Below are 20,149 nucleotides of genomic sequence, written 5' to 3' on the forward strand. Positions count from 1 at the left end.
CTCTTAGTAATGTTGAACTTGTTATGTCGTTGAACTTGGAGTGGTGGTAGCTCTATGTTGAACTTGAAGTGATTGTATGTCTTAGTAATGTTGAACTTGTTGTGATGGTCACTCTAGGAAATGTTGTCTTTGTTGAACTTAAAGATCATTACTGTTTATTCTAGGAAATGTTGAACTGTGCCTGAAAATGACCCAGTTTGAGGGACAAAAAAACACTAAGTGTTGGTGTGGCGCCTAGCAGAGAGGCGCCGCACTGTACAGTGCAGCACCTAGCTCGCAGGCGTTGCACTGTACAGTGCGGTGCCTCTCTGCTAGGCGCCACACAAATACTTAGCGAATTTTTGGCCCAAACTGGAGGCAAACTTTCTGTTGCTCTCTGGATAGTTGTACACAGGCGTGCAACGCCTCAGAGCTAGGCGTCACACGCAGCAGTGCAACGCCTAGCTCTGAGGCATTGCACGCCTGGGAAGAGCTATCCAGAGAGCATCAGAAACTTTGCAAGTTACAGACTTGTGCAACGCCTAGCTCGGAGGCGCCACACTATGCAACGCCTTAGAGCTAGGCATCATATGCAGCAGTGCAGCGCCTAGCTCTGAGGCGTTGCACGCCTGGGAAGAGCTATCCAGAGAGCAATAGAAACTTTGCAAGTTACAGACTTGTGCAACGCCTAGCTCATGGGCGTTGCACTGTATAGTGTGGCGCCTCCAGGCTAGGCGTTGCACTTTGACTTGGCGAATTTTTTGGCATATGCACACATAGGCGTATGATGTGAAGTACGATTGACGCATAGTAAGCAAACAACTGTGAAGACAACATATGCACAAAGTACTTCACGACACATGGTAGTTCATAACACATAGTACTTCAACTTGAGAAGTAGTTCATACAACCTAATCGAGGAGGAAATACATAGTACTTCACGACACATAGTAGTTTACAACCAAATCGAGGAGTAGACATAGTAGTTCATGACACATAGTAGTTCACAACCAAATCGAAGAGCATAGTTGAAGATGACATAGCTCTATTGCGTAGAGCAAGGCCCCTTTCCCTTCTTCTTCTTCCTCTCTTCTTCCTCTTCCTCCTCTCTTTTCCTTATGCGGTGAGCCTCCTTAACCACCCTCTCCATGAATATCTGATTTTCCCTCTCTCTTTTTTCAGCTGCAATTGCCCAAAGCTTCATGGTTCTTTCTTCAAAATCCTTTTAACGCTTCTTCCGTGCCTCCTCACATTTCCTCACCAACGCTTGCTCCCTAGCGCGACACTCATTATCCATTCTCACTCTTTCCTTCCTCTTCTCTTCAAGCTCCTCTTCCTTCTTCTTCTTTAGTGCGGCTGCATCCTCCTCTCAGCTTCTTCGCAGCCTTCTCCCACCATCCCGCCATCTCATATTCGCCATCCTCCTTCATTGTTGGTTTGTTGGGTCGGGAGGCCGCCAGACCTACAATGAGTGAAACATAATGGTTAGTAAAGACAATAAGAACATATGAAAAACAAGAACATATGAAAAACAAGAACATATGGAAATGGTCCATCGAGGTATCCAAACATTCCTCTATAACGACCTTGCCCTTGACCATCACCACGACCAAGACCATCACCACGGCCAACACCACCACCACGAGCTCTACCACCACCACGGCCTAGACCACCACCACGAGCTCTACCACCACCACGGCCTCTTGTAAGTCCTAGTTGCCGACCTCTTTGTTGCCTAGATCCTCTTTGGCTACCACTTGGTTGGCTTGGCACTTGTTGGCTACCACTAGGTTGGCTACCACTTGGTTGCCTTGGCACTTGTTGGCTACCACTTGGTTGCCTTGGCACTTGTTGGCTACCACTTGGTTGCCTTCGCACTTGTTGGCTACCTCTTGGTTGGCTTGGCACTTGTTGGCTACCACTTGGTTGGCTCCCTTATGTAGCTCCTTGTTGGCTTGTGCTTGCATCATTTTTCTTGGACCTTTTCCTTGGTTTCGTACATTTTCTTTTGTTGTGGCCATGACCTTTGCACTCCCCACAACGGGAGCTCTCACAAGGCTCTTGGAATTGGTCATTGCCCGCTTCGCGGCGGCCACCATGGCCCCATCCGTCCATGTCGCCTCTAAGACGCTTTGTCTTACGTCTACCCCGTTTAACAACCTTCAACTCCGGATCTGGCCATAGTTGACTCCATGGTACTCCGGCCATTGTGATTGGTCAAAGTATGGGTGAAAGCGGGGAGCCCATGTTTTCTTGACCGTCATGATTGAGAACTCCGACTCCCTCACGGTGCGTGGGTGATTGATGTCCACATTCCTAACGCGACCGGCGGTATACAAGTGTGAGCATGGGAGATGAAGCAACAATGGCCTCCCGCAAGAGCAATCACATTGTGTTAACGACACCTTGAAAGCCCGACCTCCATGTTGACGGCCATCGTTTGTGGTTCCTCCTGGCTCTTTCACTTCGTACTTCCACTCTTCGTTGTCATATAATATAGCTTCTTCTGAGTTCGCCTTCTGTGATTGAAATTCCAACCATTCATCAATCTTGGGTGGGAACTTGTACTTGTACTTGCGCGGGTTCTCACCCACTATCTGTGCATCCGTTTCCATCGAGTACTTTACAAAGTATGCATTCATCTTGTCAAATGTGTATTGAACTATTGCCGTCACGGGTAATCCACGTGCACCTTTGAGCACCCTATTGAAGCATTCGGCCATATTGCTTGTCATTTGACCGTATCTTCGGCCATCTTCATCAAAAGCACGTGCCCACTTGTTCCGGTATTGAATGTGCCTATTGAGAAAGTCTTGACCCCCGAGATCAAGTTTTTTGTGTGCGAGCAATTTGTTGAACAAAGTGGCGAACCGCTTGTCGGAGAAAGCGAGACAACAATCTTGAAGATCATCGGCCAACTCCTTAAGGCCACATGCCCTATAGAAGTTCGAACAAAAGTGCCTCATGCACCATCGATGGTGCAACGGAGCATGCCCGGGAATGTCAATCTCCACCGCGTTAAGAATTCCTGGATGCCGATCCGATATGACACAAATTTCCCTTTGAGCGGGTAACACCTTCGTCCTCAAAAGACGCAAAAACCACTCCCATTTGTCACTGTTCTCCACCTCAACCAAAGCAAATGCCAATGGCAACACCCGGTTATTGGCATCACTTGCTATCGCAACCAACAAGGTGCCCTTGTATTGTCCGGTCAAGAACGTGCCATCAATGGCGATGACTGGCCTACAGTGTTCGAAAGCCCTCACGCATTGCTCGAACGCCCAAAATGCACGGCCAAATACTCGGACTTTCCTTCCTTCACGAACCGTTGTTTTTTCCACACGAGCCTCGACCACATGAACCATGCCCGGGTTTGTCGCGGCCATGGCTAACAACAACCTAGGGATTCGGTTGTATGCTTCCTCCCAAGTACCATACAACATCTTAAATGCGGCTTGCTTCGCCTTCCATGCCTTGTCGTACTTCACCTTGTAATGAAAGATGGCTTTCACAAGGTCAATGACATGTTGGACGCTCATTGTTGGAAGTGTGGATATTGAGTTGGAGAGCCTGTAAGCGATGAACTCGGAAGTGAGTTGTCTGTGGTCTTGGGACACAATCTTGCCATCCACCCTTTTGCCTCGGCACATGTGAGTTGGCACACAACTCACTACGTGCCAAGTGGGATCTCCTTTCCATGGTCTTGCACGCACAATCCACGGGCATATTTCATCTTCGCATGCACATGCAACCGTGTAGCGCACATTGACGTCCGAGTTCACCACCTTGTGTGGACGATAATGCGTAACCGAGTAGTTGTCGAGTCACATCTTCAATTCCAATAAGGTTTCGAACTTAGACCCTTTAGCAATCCGGTTCTTGTCGTCTTCCAAATCACGGTGAGAGCTTGGCCTAACCCCAAGAGATATACCTTGGCCACCATCTACCACGGCTTCATCCGCGAGACTAACATCCTTGAACAATGTAGTCCGATGATCCCGACCGAATACCTTCTCGAAAGCTTCGGCCTCCTTCACCGTGAACCCCTCCTCATCAACTTGTTCATCGGGACCTTCGTCATCCGAATCCAATGCATAGCCACGGGAATAAGGGATGGAATGGTCCATTGTCTCTTGCAAATGATATTTGTCGAGATCACCCACATTGTTGTCATGGAGATCTTCTTCATTGTCATCGTCCGCATACTCATCATTCTCCTCTTGCAAAGCTTCATCTTGGTTGTTTGTAAACGGGCTCAATGTTGGCCTCACTTCTTAGGTCAAAAGAGGTTCAACAATTTCATCTCACTTCAAGGGTGGGGGGCTACTAGCAACCAAAGGGGAGGGGTTCCGGTTCAAGTCCAAATGCAAACTTGAATCAACCTTCTTCGTTGCAAAAAACTCAAGAGCCTTGTCTATTGATTCGGCCACCGTCTCCTTGTATGCAACCCAACGTTGCTCCGAGTTGACACGCATTGTCTTCCAACGGATGTGCACTCCAAAACCAACATTATGCCTTCCCTCCAACTCAACGATATCACTAGGGTCCATCCAATTCAAATCTTTCCTCACTTGTTGCAAGAGCTCCGCATAGCTAGGACTACTATCAAACACCATGTCAAGCTCATCCGGGTCCGGTTCAATATTGCCTTTCAAGAAGGCGTCTTTGTCCCCATGATGAACAAACACACATGTTCTTCCCATCCCTATAAGCATTCAAACAACACAACGTAACATTGCTTCCATGAGTACTAATCCAAGGATGAACACAGAATACAAACCCTAAAATATATATGAAACAACAACCCTAACCCTAACCATAACCCTAAACCTAACCCTAGCACCAACATAAGAACACCCATAAGAATAACCCTAACATACTAACAAGCCTAATCATAGGAAATTGGCAAACAAACATCTCACATCTCCATGCAAATCTCTAGATCCAAACAAAACTAGGGTTCCCCAAACTAGCAACAAATGAGCAATTTGATAACATTACTTGGATCAAAACAAGGGGATCAGAGAAGATTACCTTGAGGGAGAGTTTGACTTCGAAATCCACGGACAAATTTTTCAAATTTGCAAGATTTGGGAGAGGATTTGAGAGGGGGAGAGGGGGCAAAGCTCGGGTTGGGGTGTGGGGAGTGGGGGAGGGGGGCAAAGCTCGGCTGGATAAGTCATAGTGCAGCGCCCGAGCGCTAGGCGCTGCACATTAAAGATGTGGCGCCTAGCTCGGAGGCACTGCACTGCTGGGTGCGGGCCCAGGGGCTGCCACGGTGGATAGAGGTGCAACGCCCCGAGCTAGGCGCTGCACCGTAGGGTGTGGCGCCTGTGTCGGGCGCCACACAAAAAGGTCAGCGGCGTGAAATAGTTTCGCGGGCAGTTCATTCTGTGATTTGATTTTGTCCCGAGGTCAAAATTGTTAAATTTGCCCTTTTTGGGGATGAAAATGAAGTGGACACTTTCCGCTTTTCCGGAGAAAAAAATGGAAACGGAGGGCAAATACGAAAATGAAAACGGAAATTTATAAAATGGAAGCGGAAATGGATTTTTTACGCGAAAATGAAAACAAAAACGGAACGGTGTTTTCCGGTGGAACGGGCGTGGAAACGGAACTTTCCGTTTCCGTGAATATGTAATTTCCGTTTTTACTATAAACGTATGGCTGCTTTGTAGCCCAACCATCAAACAACACACAATGATACAATGAGTAGAATGGATCATTTGAGGCACAACTTCTACTAACACACATGCACTGAGCTTGACCCTATGTGCAGTTGTCCAGTACTACTGCAATACTATGCTAAGTTGCTAACATAATAATATTATTTTATAGCCATGTTAATAATTCATTAAATTTGTTTGTTTTTGCGTGTATTTCTCTATGATTCAAGGGGTTGTTAAGTTCCGGTCAATGCCTACTTTTGATTCATGTCCACTTTGTATTCGCTCCGTGTCTATTTTTGATAGTATCTTTTTCCGTATTCATTTCCGGAATTTCTATATTTGTTGCCGCTTCTGCAAAAGTATATGAAAACAAATGTGGCAACACTCAGTTTCGTCCATTTTCGCTCCGTTTTCATTCTCAACTTTTTTTTTAATGCTGCATTTGGATTTATATAGTATAGTACTATATGTCTCAAGAAATAATTGTCCACCATGTGACCGCAAAAACCAAGCAAGTGGGTATTTGTCATCACTGAATGAATAAATAAATCAGCCGTGATGCTGAGCACTAACACTAGGAATTTAGTGGTTTGTGAGATCAGCACGGCGAAACTATTCCCCACATGGACTAAAATAACAAAACCAAGGGCCTCTTCGCAATTCGCACCACCACCGCCCACGTCCAGATCCACCCGGCCGTCGCCGCGGTCTTCCTCCTCCGCCCCGCCCCGCCCCCCGACGGCGAGACTCCCCTCCCCCTCCGCCCCAGGACTCCGTCGAGAGGATCGTCGAGGACGCCGCCATGGACCTCTCCCTCAACCCCTTCTCCTCCGGCACGCGCCTCCGGTGAGCCTCCTCGATCGCGCCCGTCCGCCCGCCCGCCCAGCCCCCCGCTCAGATCCGTCCGTCGCGTCCTGTAACCCCGCCCCGTGGCGCCTCTGCAGGGACATGATACGCGCGATACGCGCCTCCAAGACGGCCGCGGAGGAGCGCGCGGTGGTGCGGCGCGAGTGCGCGGCCATCAGGGCGGCCATCAGCGACAACGACCAGGACTACCGGCACCGCAACATGGCCAAGCTCATGTTCATCCACATGCTCGGCTACCCCACGCATTTCGGCCAGATGGAGTGCCTCAAGCTCATCGCCGCCTCGGGCTTCCCCGAGAAGCGCATCGGCTACCTCGGCCTCACGCTGCTGCTCGACGAGCGGCAGGAGGTCCTCATGCTCGTCACCAACTCCCTCAAGCAGTATCCGACTCGCCCGCCTATGCCTATGCTTGCTTACATTTGCCGCCGCTTGTTCGGTGTATTGTTTTGCAATGCCATGCCGATCTTTGAGTAATTGTTAGTACTTAACGTGGGCAGAGATCTTAACCACTCCAACCAGTTCATTGTGGGCCTCGCGCTCTGTGCCCTGGGAAACATTTGTTCCGCCGAAATGGCGCGCGACCTGGCGCCCGAGGTGGAGAGGCTGTTGCAAACTAGGGACCCAAACACGAAGAAGAAGGTGCTCATCTTTTTATCATGATACTTTAGTCCCTTCTAAAGACTGTTTTGAGCACCATGGCAGTAGTCTGATATTAGTTATTATTTGGATGCTTCAAACCTGCAATGATCCCTCCACCCCTAGTATAAGAACTGTAAAAGCCTACAGGATAGTGTACCTGTATGCTTTAGGTAGTTTAGCATCAGTAATTTTGCACTCAAACACCAACTCGTTACTTCTGGAGTGTTCTAATCAATACCATCGTTATTTCGAAGCTTACATTCTGCGCATTTCTTGTCTTGTTGTTTTCATTCTGCGTATGTGTTGCTCGTTTTGGGTAGTCTTAGAATATGTTTTGTGGAGAACTATTATTGATTGTATACCACTCCTCTTTGTAGGCTGCCTTGTGCTCTATACGGATTGTAAGAAAAGTTCCAGATTTGGCAGAGAACTTCATGGGTTCTGCTGCATCATTACTCAAGGAAAAACATCACGGGGTTCTGATATCTGTTGTCCAGCTCTGTACAGAACTCTGTAAAGCAAGCAGAGAAGCATTGGAATACTTGAGAAAGGTAACAGCGCTATTTTATGGACCATAGCGGAAACCATTAGCATCGGTCCCAGTCCCTGCTCCTTCAGATCGTTCATTCGGTGATGCATTGACGCAACAATGCCATTTTACATCATCATTGATATAATATTTTCATCATTATTTGGTAGTTCGTTTCCAACATTGTGTTCACCAAAAGAAGCAAAAACATTTCTGTGTTCTTGTCTATAACTATATTCATAAAATTCTTGTTAGATTGTACTCCCTCCATATCAAAAAATAAGACGTTTTTGTAGGCTAGTTTAGCCTACAAAACGTCTTATATTTTGGTACAGAGTAGTACATGCAATATATATATATTTGACAATAATTATTTAGCATTCTGACAAAATCTTGCTGTTTCAGCACTCCGTCGAAGGGTTGGTCCGGATACTGAGAGACGTGTCCAACAGTTCGTATGCTCCTGAATATGACATTGCTGGCATCACAGATCCATTCTTGCACATCCGAGTTCTTAGACTCATGCGGACATTGGGTCAAGGGGATGCAGACTGCAGCGAGCATGTGAATGATATTCTTGCCCAGGTAATTTGTTCATCCTTGGTTTTACACGAAACAAAATTTCAATTCAAAGTACATAAGCTCCCATCAAATTAGTGAACTAGATATTTGTTGTTACAAGCTACATATGAACATTAGTCACATGCTGTACAGCAAAATGATCTCTCCCCTGTAATGAAACTACTACTAGCAATTTATAACTTCTTTTAGGCATTCTTCCATTTAGGTCTTGCTAAGAGTACTGTTATACATGGACTATGAAACCTGGTAGCATGACTATTTTTTTGCCTTTGCTGTGTTATTATTTTTAGTAGCTTGTTTCTTGGTTATCCGTTACACTTGCCCCCTGTGTATCTTATAGTGGTTAGTTCATAGTTAACACATGTACTGGATTTCCAGGTTGCAACGAAAACTGAGTCAAACAAAAATGCTGGAAACGCTATTTTATATGAATGTGTTGAGACCATAATGGGCATTGAAGCTACTAGTGGTCTGCGTGTGCTGGCAATTAATATTTTGGGTAGATTCTTGTCCAACCGTGATAACAATATAAGGTAAATTTCCTCTTGCTCTTGGATAACTGATACCCATCGTAACAAAGAGGTTAATTATTTGTGATTTTTTGGGCTATTTTTTGGTCTGGAGTTCTGACTTGTCTCTGTAGTAGACGAGCATAGTTCCAACCACTATTACTTGCTGGTTATATATGAATACAATTGTTCTTCAATTTCAGAAATGAATAGAGCACTTGCACCATCAAGTTGTTTTAAAATATTCTACAGTCTCCCGTAAATGTAATTAGGAGAGTGACCCATGCGGTACTCATTTGCAGGGCTAGATTTGATCTGTATCATCATATCTGGTATTAGTTCAGCTGTTTGTTTTCCCATAGGCCAACAACTTAGAGTTAATGTCAATTCTGGAGGCCCAAGATGATTCCATCTTAAAGATCTCCCTTATCTCTTAATTCTCTGCCATTATAATCTGGACCCACTACAATCTGTGGACCATATATTTTGGCCCATGTGGACGAATGTTGGGGGATCTTTTTCTGCTGCTTTAAAAGCTTAATAGATACTCCCTCCGTCCCAAAATAAGTGTCTCAACTTTGTACTAGCTCTAGTACAAAGTTGTACTAAGCTTGAGACAGTTATTTTGGGACGGAGAGAGTAATAGATACTTTACTTACTATGCACACTGTGTTTTCAGATACGTTGCTCTGAATATGCTAATGAAGGCCATGGCAGTGGACACACTAGCAGTGCAGAGGCACAGGGTAACAATATTGGAGTGTGTCAAGGTAATCAATCATACAGTTCTATGGTATAATATGCTTTAGGCTTATTGTTTTTCTTCTGGGGATTCCTTTTTCTTCCCCTTAAAAATTTGCAATCATGTATGCACTCTCAGGATGCAGATGTCTCTATTCGCAAAAGGGCCCTTGAACTTGTTTACCTACTCGTCAATGACACGAATGTAAAGCCTTTGACTAAGGAGCTTGTTGATTACCTAGAAGTAAGTGATGATGACTTCAAGGAAGACCTCACGGCAAAAATATGCTCAATAGTTGAAAAGTAAGTCTTGGCACATTATCATCTTTACTGGCTTTTGGAAGAACATCTGATTTGCTACCCTAGTTGCTCCAAAGATTGGTTGTACATCACTGTTGTTACATATGTCTTGGAACAATTAAATTTTTGTTCACCTATAATGAAATAAATGATGGATTTTTCTTGTTGTACTGTAATTTGTTCTCCTCCCCATAGGGTGACAGTGGAAGTTAAACTAAGGGTATACAGATTAGGTTAACAAGAGGGGCAGTTTCTTTATTTCATTTGGTATTTTTAGTCCTTGTCTTTTCAACTGCTCGTTCTTTTGCCTGTTGGAATATAGCAGAAGGCTTTAAGCACTGGGGAGAACCTAACTCTAGGTGTCATGTTGGATATACTATAAGATAGCATCTTCTAACAAATTTCCTGTCATTTCATGCTATCTTTTACAGGCTATAACATAAAATAAAATAGTTCAGAAATCTATCCTTGGGTCTTTTTCATGCCTTTTATTCAATTTTGACAATCACATGAAGCTGTGATTCATTCCCTTACCCCCTTACTATTGCTTAATTGCATCACATGTTATTTATCAACTTGCTTTTAGATCTATACCTATCCTGTTTGATTTACAACTTTCTTATAACATGTTGATTACAAAATAATAACAGTTTTGTAATTCTAACAGGTTTTCTCAAGATAAGCTATGGTACTTAGACCAGATGTTCAAGGTTTTGACGCTGGTACGTGCATAACTACATTTATCAGCCATTTTTCTCTCCATGGGTCATGGATATGCAAATTTAGAATATACCCTTGTCTATCCACAGACTGGAAACTTTGTGAAGGATGATGTATGGCATGCTCTTATAGTTCTGATAAGCAATGCGCCTGAACTTCAAGGATACTCGGTCAGATCATTATACAAAGCATTGCAAGCATCTGGTACACAGGTATGGAGGCATAATTTGTATTCTTGGTAAACCATGGGATCAATTTTCTCCCTATCTGAAGCGCATGTATCTCTTCTACTTTGAACTGTGTAGGAAAGCTTAGTTAGGGTAGCTGTTTGGTGCATTGGTGAATATGGTGAGATGCTGGTCAACAATATTAGTATGCTGGATGTGGAGGAACCAATCACGGTGAGTTGATTCTTTTTTACCAGCCATAGTAATTGGCTGGTGCCTTTTCTGCCGAAACACCACTACTCACCATGTGATGAGAACTTCCTTTTGTAGTATTACATATTCTTGTTTACTTTCTACACACACAATGTGCATCCACTGTGCTTGAACTGCTAATTTAGTCCATATTTAAGGCAGATAAGGAGTAGCTCTTGGATTTACTTGTTTGTTCCTCACATCATCTTCATGATCACCTATATTAGCTGTAGCGGTTGTCACCAGAAAAGTTACTTAATCATTCATTTCGCCACACGTCTGCATAAATGTTTCAGTGCTGAATGATGACTTTTTTTAGAGTATGTTAGTTCAGTTAATTAGTTCAATGTTTCCCCAGTGGATGCTGTCATTTCTCTGTATTTCATTTAATAGTAGTGCGCTTCAGTTCTACTATTGTCAAATGGTTTGGCCAATGCCTGAACTTGTTCAGGTAACAGAATCTGATGCTGTGGATGCTCTAGAGCTAGCTCTTAAGCGCTACTCTGTGGATGTTACAACACGGGCTATGTGTCTCGTTGCTCTTTTGAAGCTTTCCTCACGATTTCCGCAAACTTCAAAGTAAGCTATTACTCAACTTGACCTTGCATTATTGTTGGATAACCTACTGCATTATTCAAATGCGAATTGGCTTTTAGCAAAAACTGGCGAAGCTCCATGAATTAAGTTGCCTTGTTTCATGGTTCTACTTTGTAGACAATACCGCCAGCTATGATAATTGGGTCATCTACTTACCAATTCTCATCTCTATGTTCCACTTACACATGCGCATGAGCTATCTGTGCTTACCAATTATACATGTTTACTATGAAGAAATACAATTTGATGACAAATATAAGTTGAAAATGTTGCAAGCTTACATTTTCAACCTTTGTTGTCTTGTTATCATGGTGCATCAATCTCTCATGAATTGGTTTCTTTTTCATGAGCCTATACTAAATAAAATAAGTGTTGCTGACGTGACTAATTAACTACAACACTTACAATTTAGTTTCCTGGCGACGTGACAAAACTAAGCGTATCATTCTGTTCATTCGGTTCTACGATGGTAGGCACACTTACAATGTTAATGCTGGAGCTTCAGTTTGCTGGAAGCCTCATTTGCTAGCCTTCTTTTTCCCAAATTTCTGTTTATGCTATCTTTTTTGTGTATGCCTTGGACTTGGAGTATGTGGTTTATGTTATCTATTACTAAAGTGATTTTGTCACCTTCCTGTTATTATTGCAGGAGGATACAAGCAATTGTTGTGCAGAATAAAGGGAATACTGTGCTTGAGCTGCAGCAAAGATCAATCGAATTTAATTCCATTATACAAAGGCATCAGTCTATAAAGTAGGTGACAGCTACTAGTCATTATTGCTCAGAATATGCACTAGTATCATAGCTCTTCATGAAAAATAGTAATCTTGTGAATGTTGGTGTGCGTGCAGATCATCTTTGCTTGAGCGAATGCCTGTATTAGATGAAGCTAGTTATTTGTTGAAGAGAGCCGCTTCTTCACAAGCAACTGTTTCATTAACTAAGTCTGCTCCATCCGCTGCTTCTGGAGGCTCACTTAAGGTTCCAAATGGTGCAGTGAAACCACCACCAGCTCCGTTGGCTGACTTACTTGATCTAAGTTCGGATGATGCTCCCGTGACTACTTCTGCCCCTAGTACAGCACCTAATGATTTCCTACAGGATCTTTTGGGCATCGGCTTGATTGATACATCTACCGCAGGTTTTGACTCTATTCTTTTTATTTCACATAAATTTACTTCTGACGTCTCTCTTTTAGCACAAATGAAGCAAGTGATGTTCTATCACCTGTTTAGTGATTCTGGTTTCTGAAATTTGGTACTGATTTGTCAGTAATGCATATTTGACGAGGGATTATTGCTTGAACAATGTCTTGTTTTGGAAGGCTCAGTATTGTGCCAGTTCTGAGATATTTTGAGCTGTCCTAAACAGGCCCTTGTGTTGATTCTTAGCTGTATATGTGTACTGTTTGTAGTGTACATTGCTGGTTTGAGTCTTCCTTATGATGTCATTCCTGGTTTATGTCAGGTGGAGCGCCGTCTGCAAGTACAGATATTCTGATGGATCTTCTATCTATTGGTTCATATCCTGTACAAAATGGTCTGCCGGCAACATCAAACATAGGCTCTCCTGGCCAAGGTAAAGTAACTGTATTGATAATATTTTGCATATTTCTGCCCTGTCTGTCATCCATACTTAATTTATGTTGCACCGTGCAGCAGTGACTAAACATGCTCCTGGAACACCTCAAGTTATCGATCTTCTCGATGGTTTGTCCCCAAGTACACCACTTCCTGGTCTGCCCCTGTCACTTGATTATCTAGCAGCGTTCCTAGTCATTAGGAAATTAACCATTACTCTACTTGTGTTTGATCACCAGATGTGAATGCAGCTTACCCTTCAATCACAGCTTTCCAGAGTGCAACTTTGAAGATGACCTTCAATTTTAAAAAGCAGCCTGGAAAGCCTCAAGAGACTACAATGCATGCCAGCTTTACAAATTTGACATCTGTTACATTGACCAATTTCATGTTTCAGGCAGCTGTACCAAAGGTAGTACCTATGAAGTTTGAAATGTTGTCCCTCTGCTACTAATCCTTCCCAGCAGCGGATCTTCTCATTAAAAAAATATGTTGACGCACACTTGCACTTAAGAACTAACTATATGATTTGTCTAGTTTGGTTTCTGTGGTAAATCTATAATTACTAACTTGTTTGTTTGGTCAAACGCCATATAGTAATTGGTCATTAATTTATCTTTTCTTTCTCAGATAAAGCTCTGCCATAAAACAAATTACTTCTATATCTACTCTCAAATTCTCAGGCATCGGCATCCTGGTTGATATGCAGTTCAGTTTTTTTTCGTGTTCCTTTAAGATCACTAATTAAAATGTGTGCTGAAATTTGTTTGCAAATGACAAGTGTGGTGACAGGACGCTTTTAATTCTATTGGTATTTGTGAACAGCGGTGTAGTCTGCTTTACTGGTTATTGATCAAATGCTAGAGATTGACAGTTCATCGGCCTGTGCAAATCTGTATTTCAGTTCATCCAGTTGCGCTTGGACCCAGCAAGCAGCAGCACCCTTCCGGCCAGTGGAAATGGTTCAATTACGCAAAGCCTCAGTGTCACTAATAATCAACATGGGCAGGTATTTGACAGTATGCCTGTCGGAGGGGATATGACTTTTTTTCTGGTTTTCTTTGACTACTGGTAGTTTCTTTATAAGCTTGAAAGAGCCTAAGTAATTTTAACTCATTTTTTGCATGGTCCTGAAAGTATTATAGATCTCATCCGTGTGCCAAAGATGTCTGCTTCTAACATGTTCCCCACTTATATGGTGTATCCCTTATAACCACTGATCTGTCATTTGGTTATACCTCAGCTCTTAAAGTAGTCTTTTTACACCCACTGTTTAATGTTCGTTCAACCATGTGTTTATCAACGATGAAACATACATTTATTCAAGAAAAAAAAATGGTGGTACTGCTAGGCGCAGCATGCTGTGTGCCTGAATTCATAAATGAGCACATGGGTCATTTGCTGTTTTGCACACTACATGGGTAGTTGTCAGTTAGAATATTCTTGTATCTCCTGATGATCCATCAGTATGTTGTGACTTCTGAGTTTGTGGTTATCTTTCGTTTTCCTGCGATTATATGATGTGTGGTTTTGAATTCCCTGCCTCACAGAAACCACTTGCGATGCGCATCCGGATTTCGTACAAAGTGAATGGCGAGGACAGGCTGGAACAAGGGCAAATCAGCAATTTCCCCGCGGGGTTGTAGTGCCACCTGTGTCTATAATGTTGTGATAGTAGCTCTTTCGCTTTCAGTGTGCTGCTCTGCTGGCAAAGGCGAGTTTTACTTTTCTAGCCCTCCCATCATCATTTTCTCCCCCTTGTGCTGCTTTTTCTGATTACTAGTAAGTTATGTACACTAGTAGCTGGTTTTTGCTATTTATCCTTTACCTATACTGTATAGTAGGATTAATGACACACCTCCAGTTTTGCCAAAATGTATTCATACAAAGGTGTACATCATTCACAGTCGGAGGATAACCAAAATTTTCGGCCTCCCGCTCATTCCAGGCAGCAGCAGACCAGTGCCTTGTATTTATACCATGCTGTTCTTCAATGTAATTACCTGTTTCTGTTTAACCGAACTCATGGGTTCAGAATATCTTGCATACATGACATGGCCCTTCACCCACTGTCTGTCAGGGAGGATTTTACATTTGCACAGCATTTGCCAAACCCATTTGAAATTTGAAACCCGACCGGTTTGTTCGGTGGAAGCCAGGTTGGTACGGTGCATAGCTATTCAGGTGCATCTTACACCTTTATTACAAACTTTTTCATCATCATCATGATTATTGTTACGAAAATCCTTGCCCATGTGAGCATCTGGAACGGGCAACAGCGCTAGCTTTGCACATACGACCCATATGAAAAAAGGTCTCTGTGGGTGGCTGGGTGCGCTCCATTAATGTGATCGGGTGAGAGCGGCACTTGATTGTTCCGGGCGGGGTACATCCCTTCCTGTGAAAGTTGGTGCCGCGTCCGGCCCATCTATGAATGCATGATCCCTCCATCATCAAAGTCAGTGTCAGGCAGGTTGCAGGCTTCAATGCGATCGATCGATTGATCGCATCAGCATTCAGTTCAGCGCCACTCCGGGATACCAGCTGCTTCCGCCTAGTACTCCTACCGGGCCTTCAGGAGAGGAGCCCTTCACCCTCACTCGTCACCTCGCATTTCCATCTTTGCCTGCCTGCCTGTCTGCCCCGTATACAATGCTGGTGTGCAGCTGTGCGTTTGTCACCTCGCTGTTTCCCATTAACTCTTTGCACACATCCGGACACGCACGCTGATTTCGGCCAGAGCGAGCAGCGTGGCTGGGTTGGGAAGATGCCGCCTGTTGGGAAGTTACAAAATACTACCTCCGTCCGGAAATAGTTGTCATCAAAATGAATAAAAGGGGATGTATCTAGACGTATATTAGTTCTACATACATCTTTTTTTATTCATTTTGATGACAACTATTTTCGGACGGAGGGAGTAACATAAAATTGGCTGCTGCTTTTACCAGCTTTTTATCTATCCATCTTGATCTTGGACACCACAGTCCACAGTAGTCCCATTGCATCTCTAGGGCAAAAACCAGCTTTCCGGCCCTCGCGGCGAAGGCCTACCAAAACCAGCTAAAAAGAAAATGGCATTGACGCCGATGGATGTATCCCGCCACCTCACTCACTGAATCTCAGTATTATTATCATCGCCCATTTAACGGCGGATACGGACACATGACCAAACAAGGCCCCGCGCGCTGTCACGTGAAGGCTACTACACGATAAGCGCTGCAGTCCAAGCGATGAGCCGAGCCGCTAACTGTAGTTAATTTACGGTCTCTTGCAGCTGCAGCTTTACGAGTGTGGCCTCAGCAGCAGGATCGGCGCGCGGTTTTGGCCGATGCGATGCGCCCACCATACCTGTCGACACAGCCATTAACTATCCAGTAACGTCACATTACTACTCACTCGCGAGACTGATGGAGATTAGAATGGAGGGAAGTTGTGCCGTGCGTGCACGCTGATCGCTTCCGTTCTCATCAGAGTCCTGCAAGAAAAAGTTTCAGAAAAAAAAAGAGTCTTGCAAGAAAAAGAAAGAAAAAGTTTCAGAAAAAAAGAGTCTTGCAAGAAAAAGAAAGAGCTTCCAGACGAAGCAACGATAGTGTGCACGCACTTTGCTTGCTAAGACAAGAATGTACTCCGACTAAACAAAACCGTACCGCTTGAGGCTTTAGCAGCTGTAGCAGCGTGACCTGCAAGGTACTGAAAATTTGGAAGTAGGTAACCGGTACTTTGAAAGTTGCTGTTGTCTGAGTATTCGACGGGGTAGTCAGCAGTTTTTACACCAGTGCAACTATGCAAAGCATACCCTTTTTGAGGACCGCAATATCATGGGAATGTCCGCTGGGAGGGGTTGGTACCTGTGAACGTTTTACATGGCAATCTTAGTCAAGTGGGGCTGGCAGTTTCTTCATAAATGTATGACAGAATTTAGAAAAAAAGAGAAATTTTGCAGCAAAAAAGCCATCTCCTAACAGAAAATTTTGACTACGATTTTCACTTTTTTTATGTCTACAAAATTAGTTTAGAAACATAAAATAAAATTGTTTTCCAAGAGAAGTACGACGGCACCATTTATGAATGTTCAATCTATGTACTAATGTAATGAACACAGTTTTTGATGTATGACTTTAGCCACTAATGTATATCGAAATGCTAATGTAGACATAAAAAAGAAGAAGAGATGAGTTGAGTTCATCATGAACCTAGAAGGCTACCCTGAATTTCTAAAACCGGCAGCACAATCTCTTTGCTAACACATAATGATCATGAACAGATCAAGAGCAGTCAAAAACACTTGTACTACTACCAATTAGCTCAAGAGCGTTTGCAAGTTGCAACCAAGTACCGACACGGTGCACCGCACCAAGAAAACAAAAAAACAGCATTTTTCTTCTTCTTTTCATGGTGTCACGACTCCCCGACGCTCCTCCTCGGCCACTGCAGCGCGCCGTCCACCGCCGGCGAGCCGTCGGGCGCGAGCACGGGGAGCTTCCCCTTGCCGTTGCGCGGCCACTGCCAGATCTTGGACACCGAGAAGCTGTCGCCCTTGCTGCCCGCGCCGATCCTCTTGCCCTCGCCCCCGCCAAAGCCGGGCGGATTCGCACCGCCGGCGACGACCCCTCTCGGGCCCCTCATCCTCTCCGCGCCTCCGTTGGCGCCGTCGCCGTGCCGCCGGTGGACGGACACCTGCAGGCTGGCCTCGGCGAGGACGTACTGGTAGGAGCCCATCGAGTAGCACCGCCTGGCGTCCAGGCTGCTGCTGCTGCTGCCCGCGTCGCCCTCCTCCGCCGCCACAATGCCGTCGGCGTCGACGGGGCCGGGGCCGGCCGCCCTGGCAGTGCTCTTGAACTTGCCGAGGCGCACCGGGAACACCGCGCCCTCCCCCTCCTGCCCCCACCCCTCGTCGAGCAGGAGGCCCGCGGCGCCGGCGTCGTCGTCGGCGGCGAGCACGCGGCGGCAGAGCGGGCAGGTGGAGTTGGAGAGCAGCCAGGTGTCGATGCAGTCGATGTGGAACGCGTGGCCGCACAGCGGCAGCAGCCGGAGCCGGTCGTCGCCGGCGAACTCGCACAGGCACACCGCGCAGTCGAACGGCTCCTTGGCGCCCGCGCCGTTCCCGGCGCCGACCACCACCTCCCCGTAGAGGAACACCGGCAGCGCGTCGATGACGGCCTGGTCGAGCCCGGAGTCGTGCAGGTGGAACAGCTGCTGCAGCTGCCGCTGCAGCGCCGACTCCTCCCCGGCCCCCCGCCCTCCGCCGCCTCCCTCCCCCGCCTCGCTCCCTCCATCCTCCGTCGCCCCGGTGCGCGCGCGGGCGCGCCACCGCAGGAGCCTGACGAGCAGGTGCAGCAGGCCGGAGACGAACACGAGCGCGGCCAGCACCAGCACCACGACCAGCACCACCGGGCTAATCCCCAGCCCTCCTCCTCCTCCTCCTCCCCCTCCGCCGCCGCCCCCGCCGCCGTCCTGGCTCTTCTTGGCCTCGTCGGCGAGGAAGCAGCACGCCGTGGCGGCTAGCAACATCCTCCTCTGCCCCTTGTTGGCCGGTGTGGTCCGGGCAGTGCGCGGCTCATTGCGTGCGGGGAAGCTCCCCGGGCGGCACTTTTGAGCTGAGCGGGCTTCTGGGAGTGGGTGGCTTCTTGGTCCTGGCGGTGGCTCGCACGGCGCTCGGGGGATGAGTCCAGGCTATTTGGGTGAGAAGAGGCCCAAGCGGAGCGGAGGATGGCGTCGTGCGTGACAAAACACGTGTTTTTGTGCAGCCGAGCAAGCAAGCGAGCTGGCCGGTAGAACCGCTGTGGCGGCAAAGGTGGCCGTGGCCGCTTCGTGTGCTCAAAGGTAAAGGGCGCATGGTATGGTAGAAAGATCCTCTACGTGGACATTCATATCCGGTTTCTTTCTTTTTCTTCTTTTCTTTTGGGCTGTCTAGTAAATTTGACATCCTTTGATACAAGACAGGTGTTATGCCACAAAGATTTTCTTTTTCTTAACCCTAAACAGCCAGGGCAAACTCCCCTCTCCAGGCTTCCCGAGCAAGCTTGTGGATTCGTCTCCTCTCGGCCCGCCTCCCGGCAGACTCCCGATGCCCGCGCTCCGGTTAACAGTTTAGGTTAGGATTTTTTTTACTGTCATTGCAAATGCGGCACTCGGGAGGATGGCGCCGTTTCTTCTTCGGATTTGTCTTCCGGGATCCGATCCTCCTCGAGCTGGTCCATTTGGACGTAGTCGGCGGAGCTTCGGCAATTCCTGGTGTCTCCTTGGGACGGTGAGATTAGAGTTTCTCATCATGTGGCGTGATTTGATGTCAGGTGCTTCAGATCTATGCAACTGTTCAACAACGAGACTGCGGTTCCAGGGTGCTGGTCCTTAGGGGCACGTGTACGAAGACTTCTTGGTTGTCATCAACAAGGTCAAGCCGACTCCGGTAGAGGAGCGATGCGTGAACGGTTCGTTCTGGTGGCAATAGTGATCATTCAATGGTCTCGGAATCTCGATATAATTTTATTGTGTTTGAGATGCGTCGTACTATATGATGGTTTTCGCAAAAGAAAGGTTCAAGTGCCAAATCTTGAAAGAGATTTTCCGCGCCTCTTTATATTCAACACAACCAATATTATGCAGGATGAGTGGAGGATGAATGCCATGGTACATATCCGACTGAAGAAACATCAGTTTTGCTAAGAAAATACCCCCTCCAGTCCTTTTTACTCTGCAATATAAGAATTGTCCGAAGTCAAACTTCGTAAAATAAAGTTTGACCATATTTATATGAAAAAATACCAACATCCACGATACTAAAGTCATACGATATGAAAATTAAAGTCATTACGCATCCAATGATGATACCGATTTCACATTGTGAATGTTGATATCTTTTTTTATAAAGTTGATCAAGCATTATTAGGCTTGACTTGAGATAAATTTTATATGCGAACTAAAAAGACCGGAGGGAGTAGATTTTGGGGCGCAGTAGATGCATGTTGTGTTTCTGCTGTTATCGTTGTTTCAATCTATTCAGAGCGGTGTACC

At 45.7% G+C, this 20,149-nt stretch overlaps 2 protein-coding genes across 5 annotated transcripts; one reads left to right on the forward strand and one right to left on the reverse strand.

Annotated features, from left to right (window-relative positions):
- Positions 1 to 6,265: 6,265 nt before the first annotated feature.
- On the forward strand, positions 6,266 to 15,152 carry LOC109757669 (AP-1 complex subunit gamma-2). Of its 4 annotated transcripts, none has more exons than XM_020316494.4 (19): positions 6,266 to 6,497; positions 6,596 to 6,898; positions 7,016 to 7,157; positions 7,535 to 7,708; positions 8,092 to 8,271; positions 8,647 to 8,801; positions 9,457 to 9,547; positions 9,658 to 9,821; positions 10,486 to 10,540; positions 10,628 to 10,750; positions 10,844 to 10,939; positions 11,409 to 11,536; positions 12,204 to 12,308; positions 12,407 to 12,696; positions 13,023 to 13,133; positions 13,214 to 13,291; positions 13,375 to 13,547; positions 14,040 to 14,144; positions 14,686 to 15,152. In XM_020316494.4, exons 1-19 carry the CDS (start codon positions 6,454 to 6,456, stop codon positions 14,779 to 14,781), a joined length of 2,613 nt encoding a protein of 870 aa, XP_020172083.1. In that variant the 5' UTR covers positions 6,266 to 6,453; the 3' UTR covers positions 14,782 to 15,152. The 4 variants fall into 4 exon arrangements, with proteins under 4 accessions (XP_020172083.1, XP_020172086.1, XP_020172084.1 ...); XM_020316497.4 differs by having other exon boundaries at positions 13,214 to 13,276; XM_020316495.4 differs by having other exon boundaries at positions 13,217 to 13,291.
- Positions 15,153 to 17,196: 2,044 nt separating this feature from the next.
- LOC109757681 (RING-H2 finger protein ATL46) lies at positions 17,197 to 19,665 on the reverse strand. The gene has a single exon (XM_020316515.4). The coding sequence runs from the start codon at positions 18,644 to 18,646 to the stop codon at positions 17,534 to 17,536; it is 1,113 nt and encodes a 370-aa protein (XP_020172104.3). The 5' UTR covers positions 18,647 to 19,665; the 3' UTR covers positions 17,197 to 17,533.
- Positions 19,666 to 20,149: the final 484 nt, after the last annotated feature.

This window comes from Aegilops tauschii, chromosome 7 (genome assembly GCF_002575655.3).
Source record: "Aegilops tauschii subsp. strangulata cultivar AL8/78 chromosome 7, Aet v6.0, whole genome shotgun sequence".
In the NCBI taxonomy this organism is placed as follows: Eukaryota; Viridiplantae; Streptophyta; class Magnoliopsida; order Poales; family Poaceae; genus Aegilops; species Aegilops tauschii.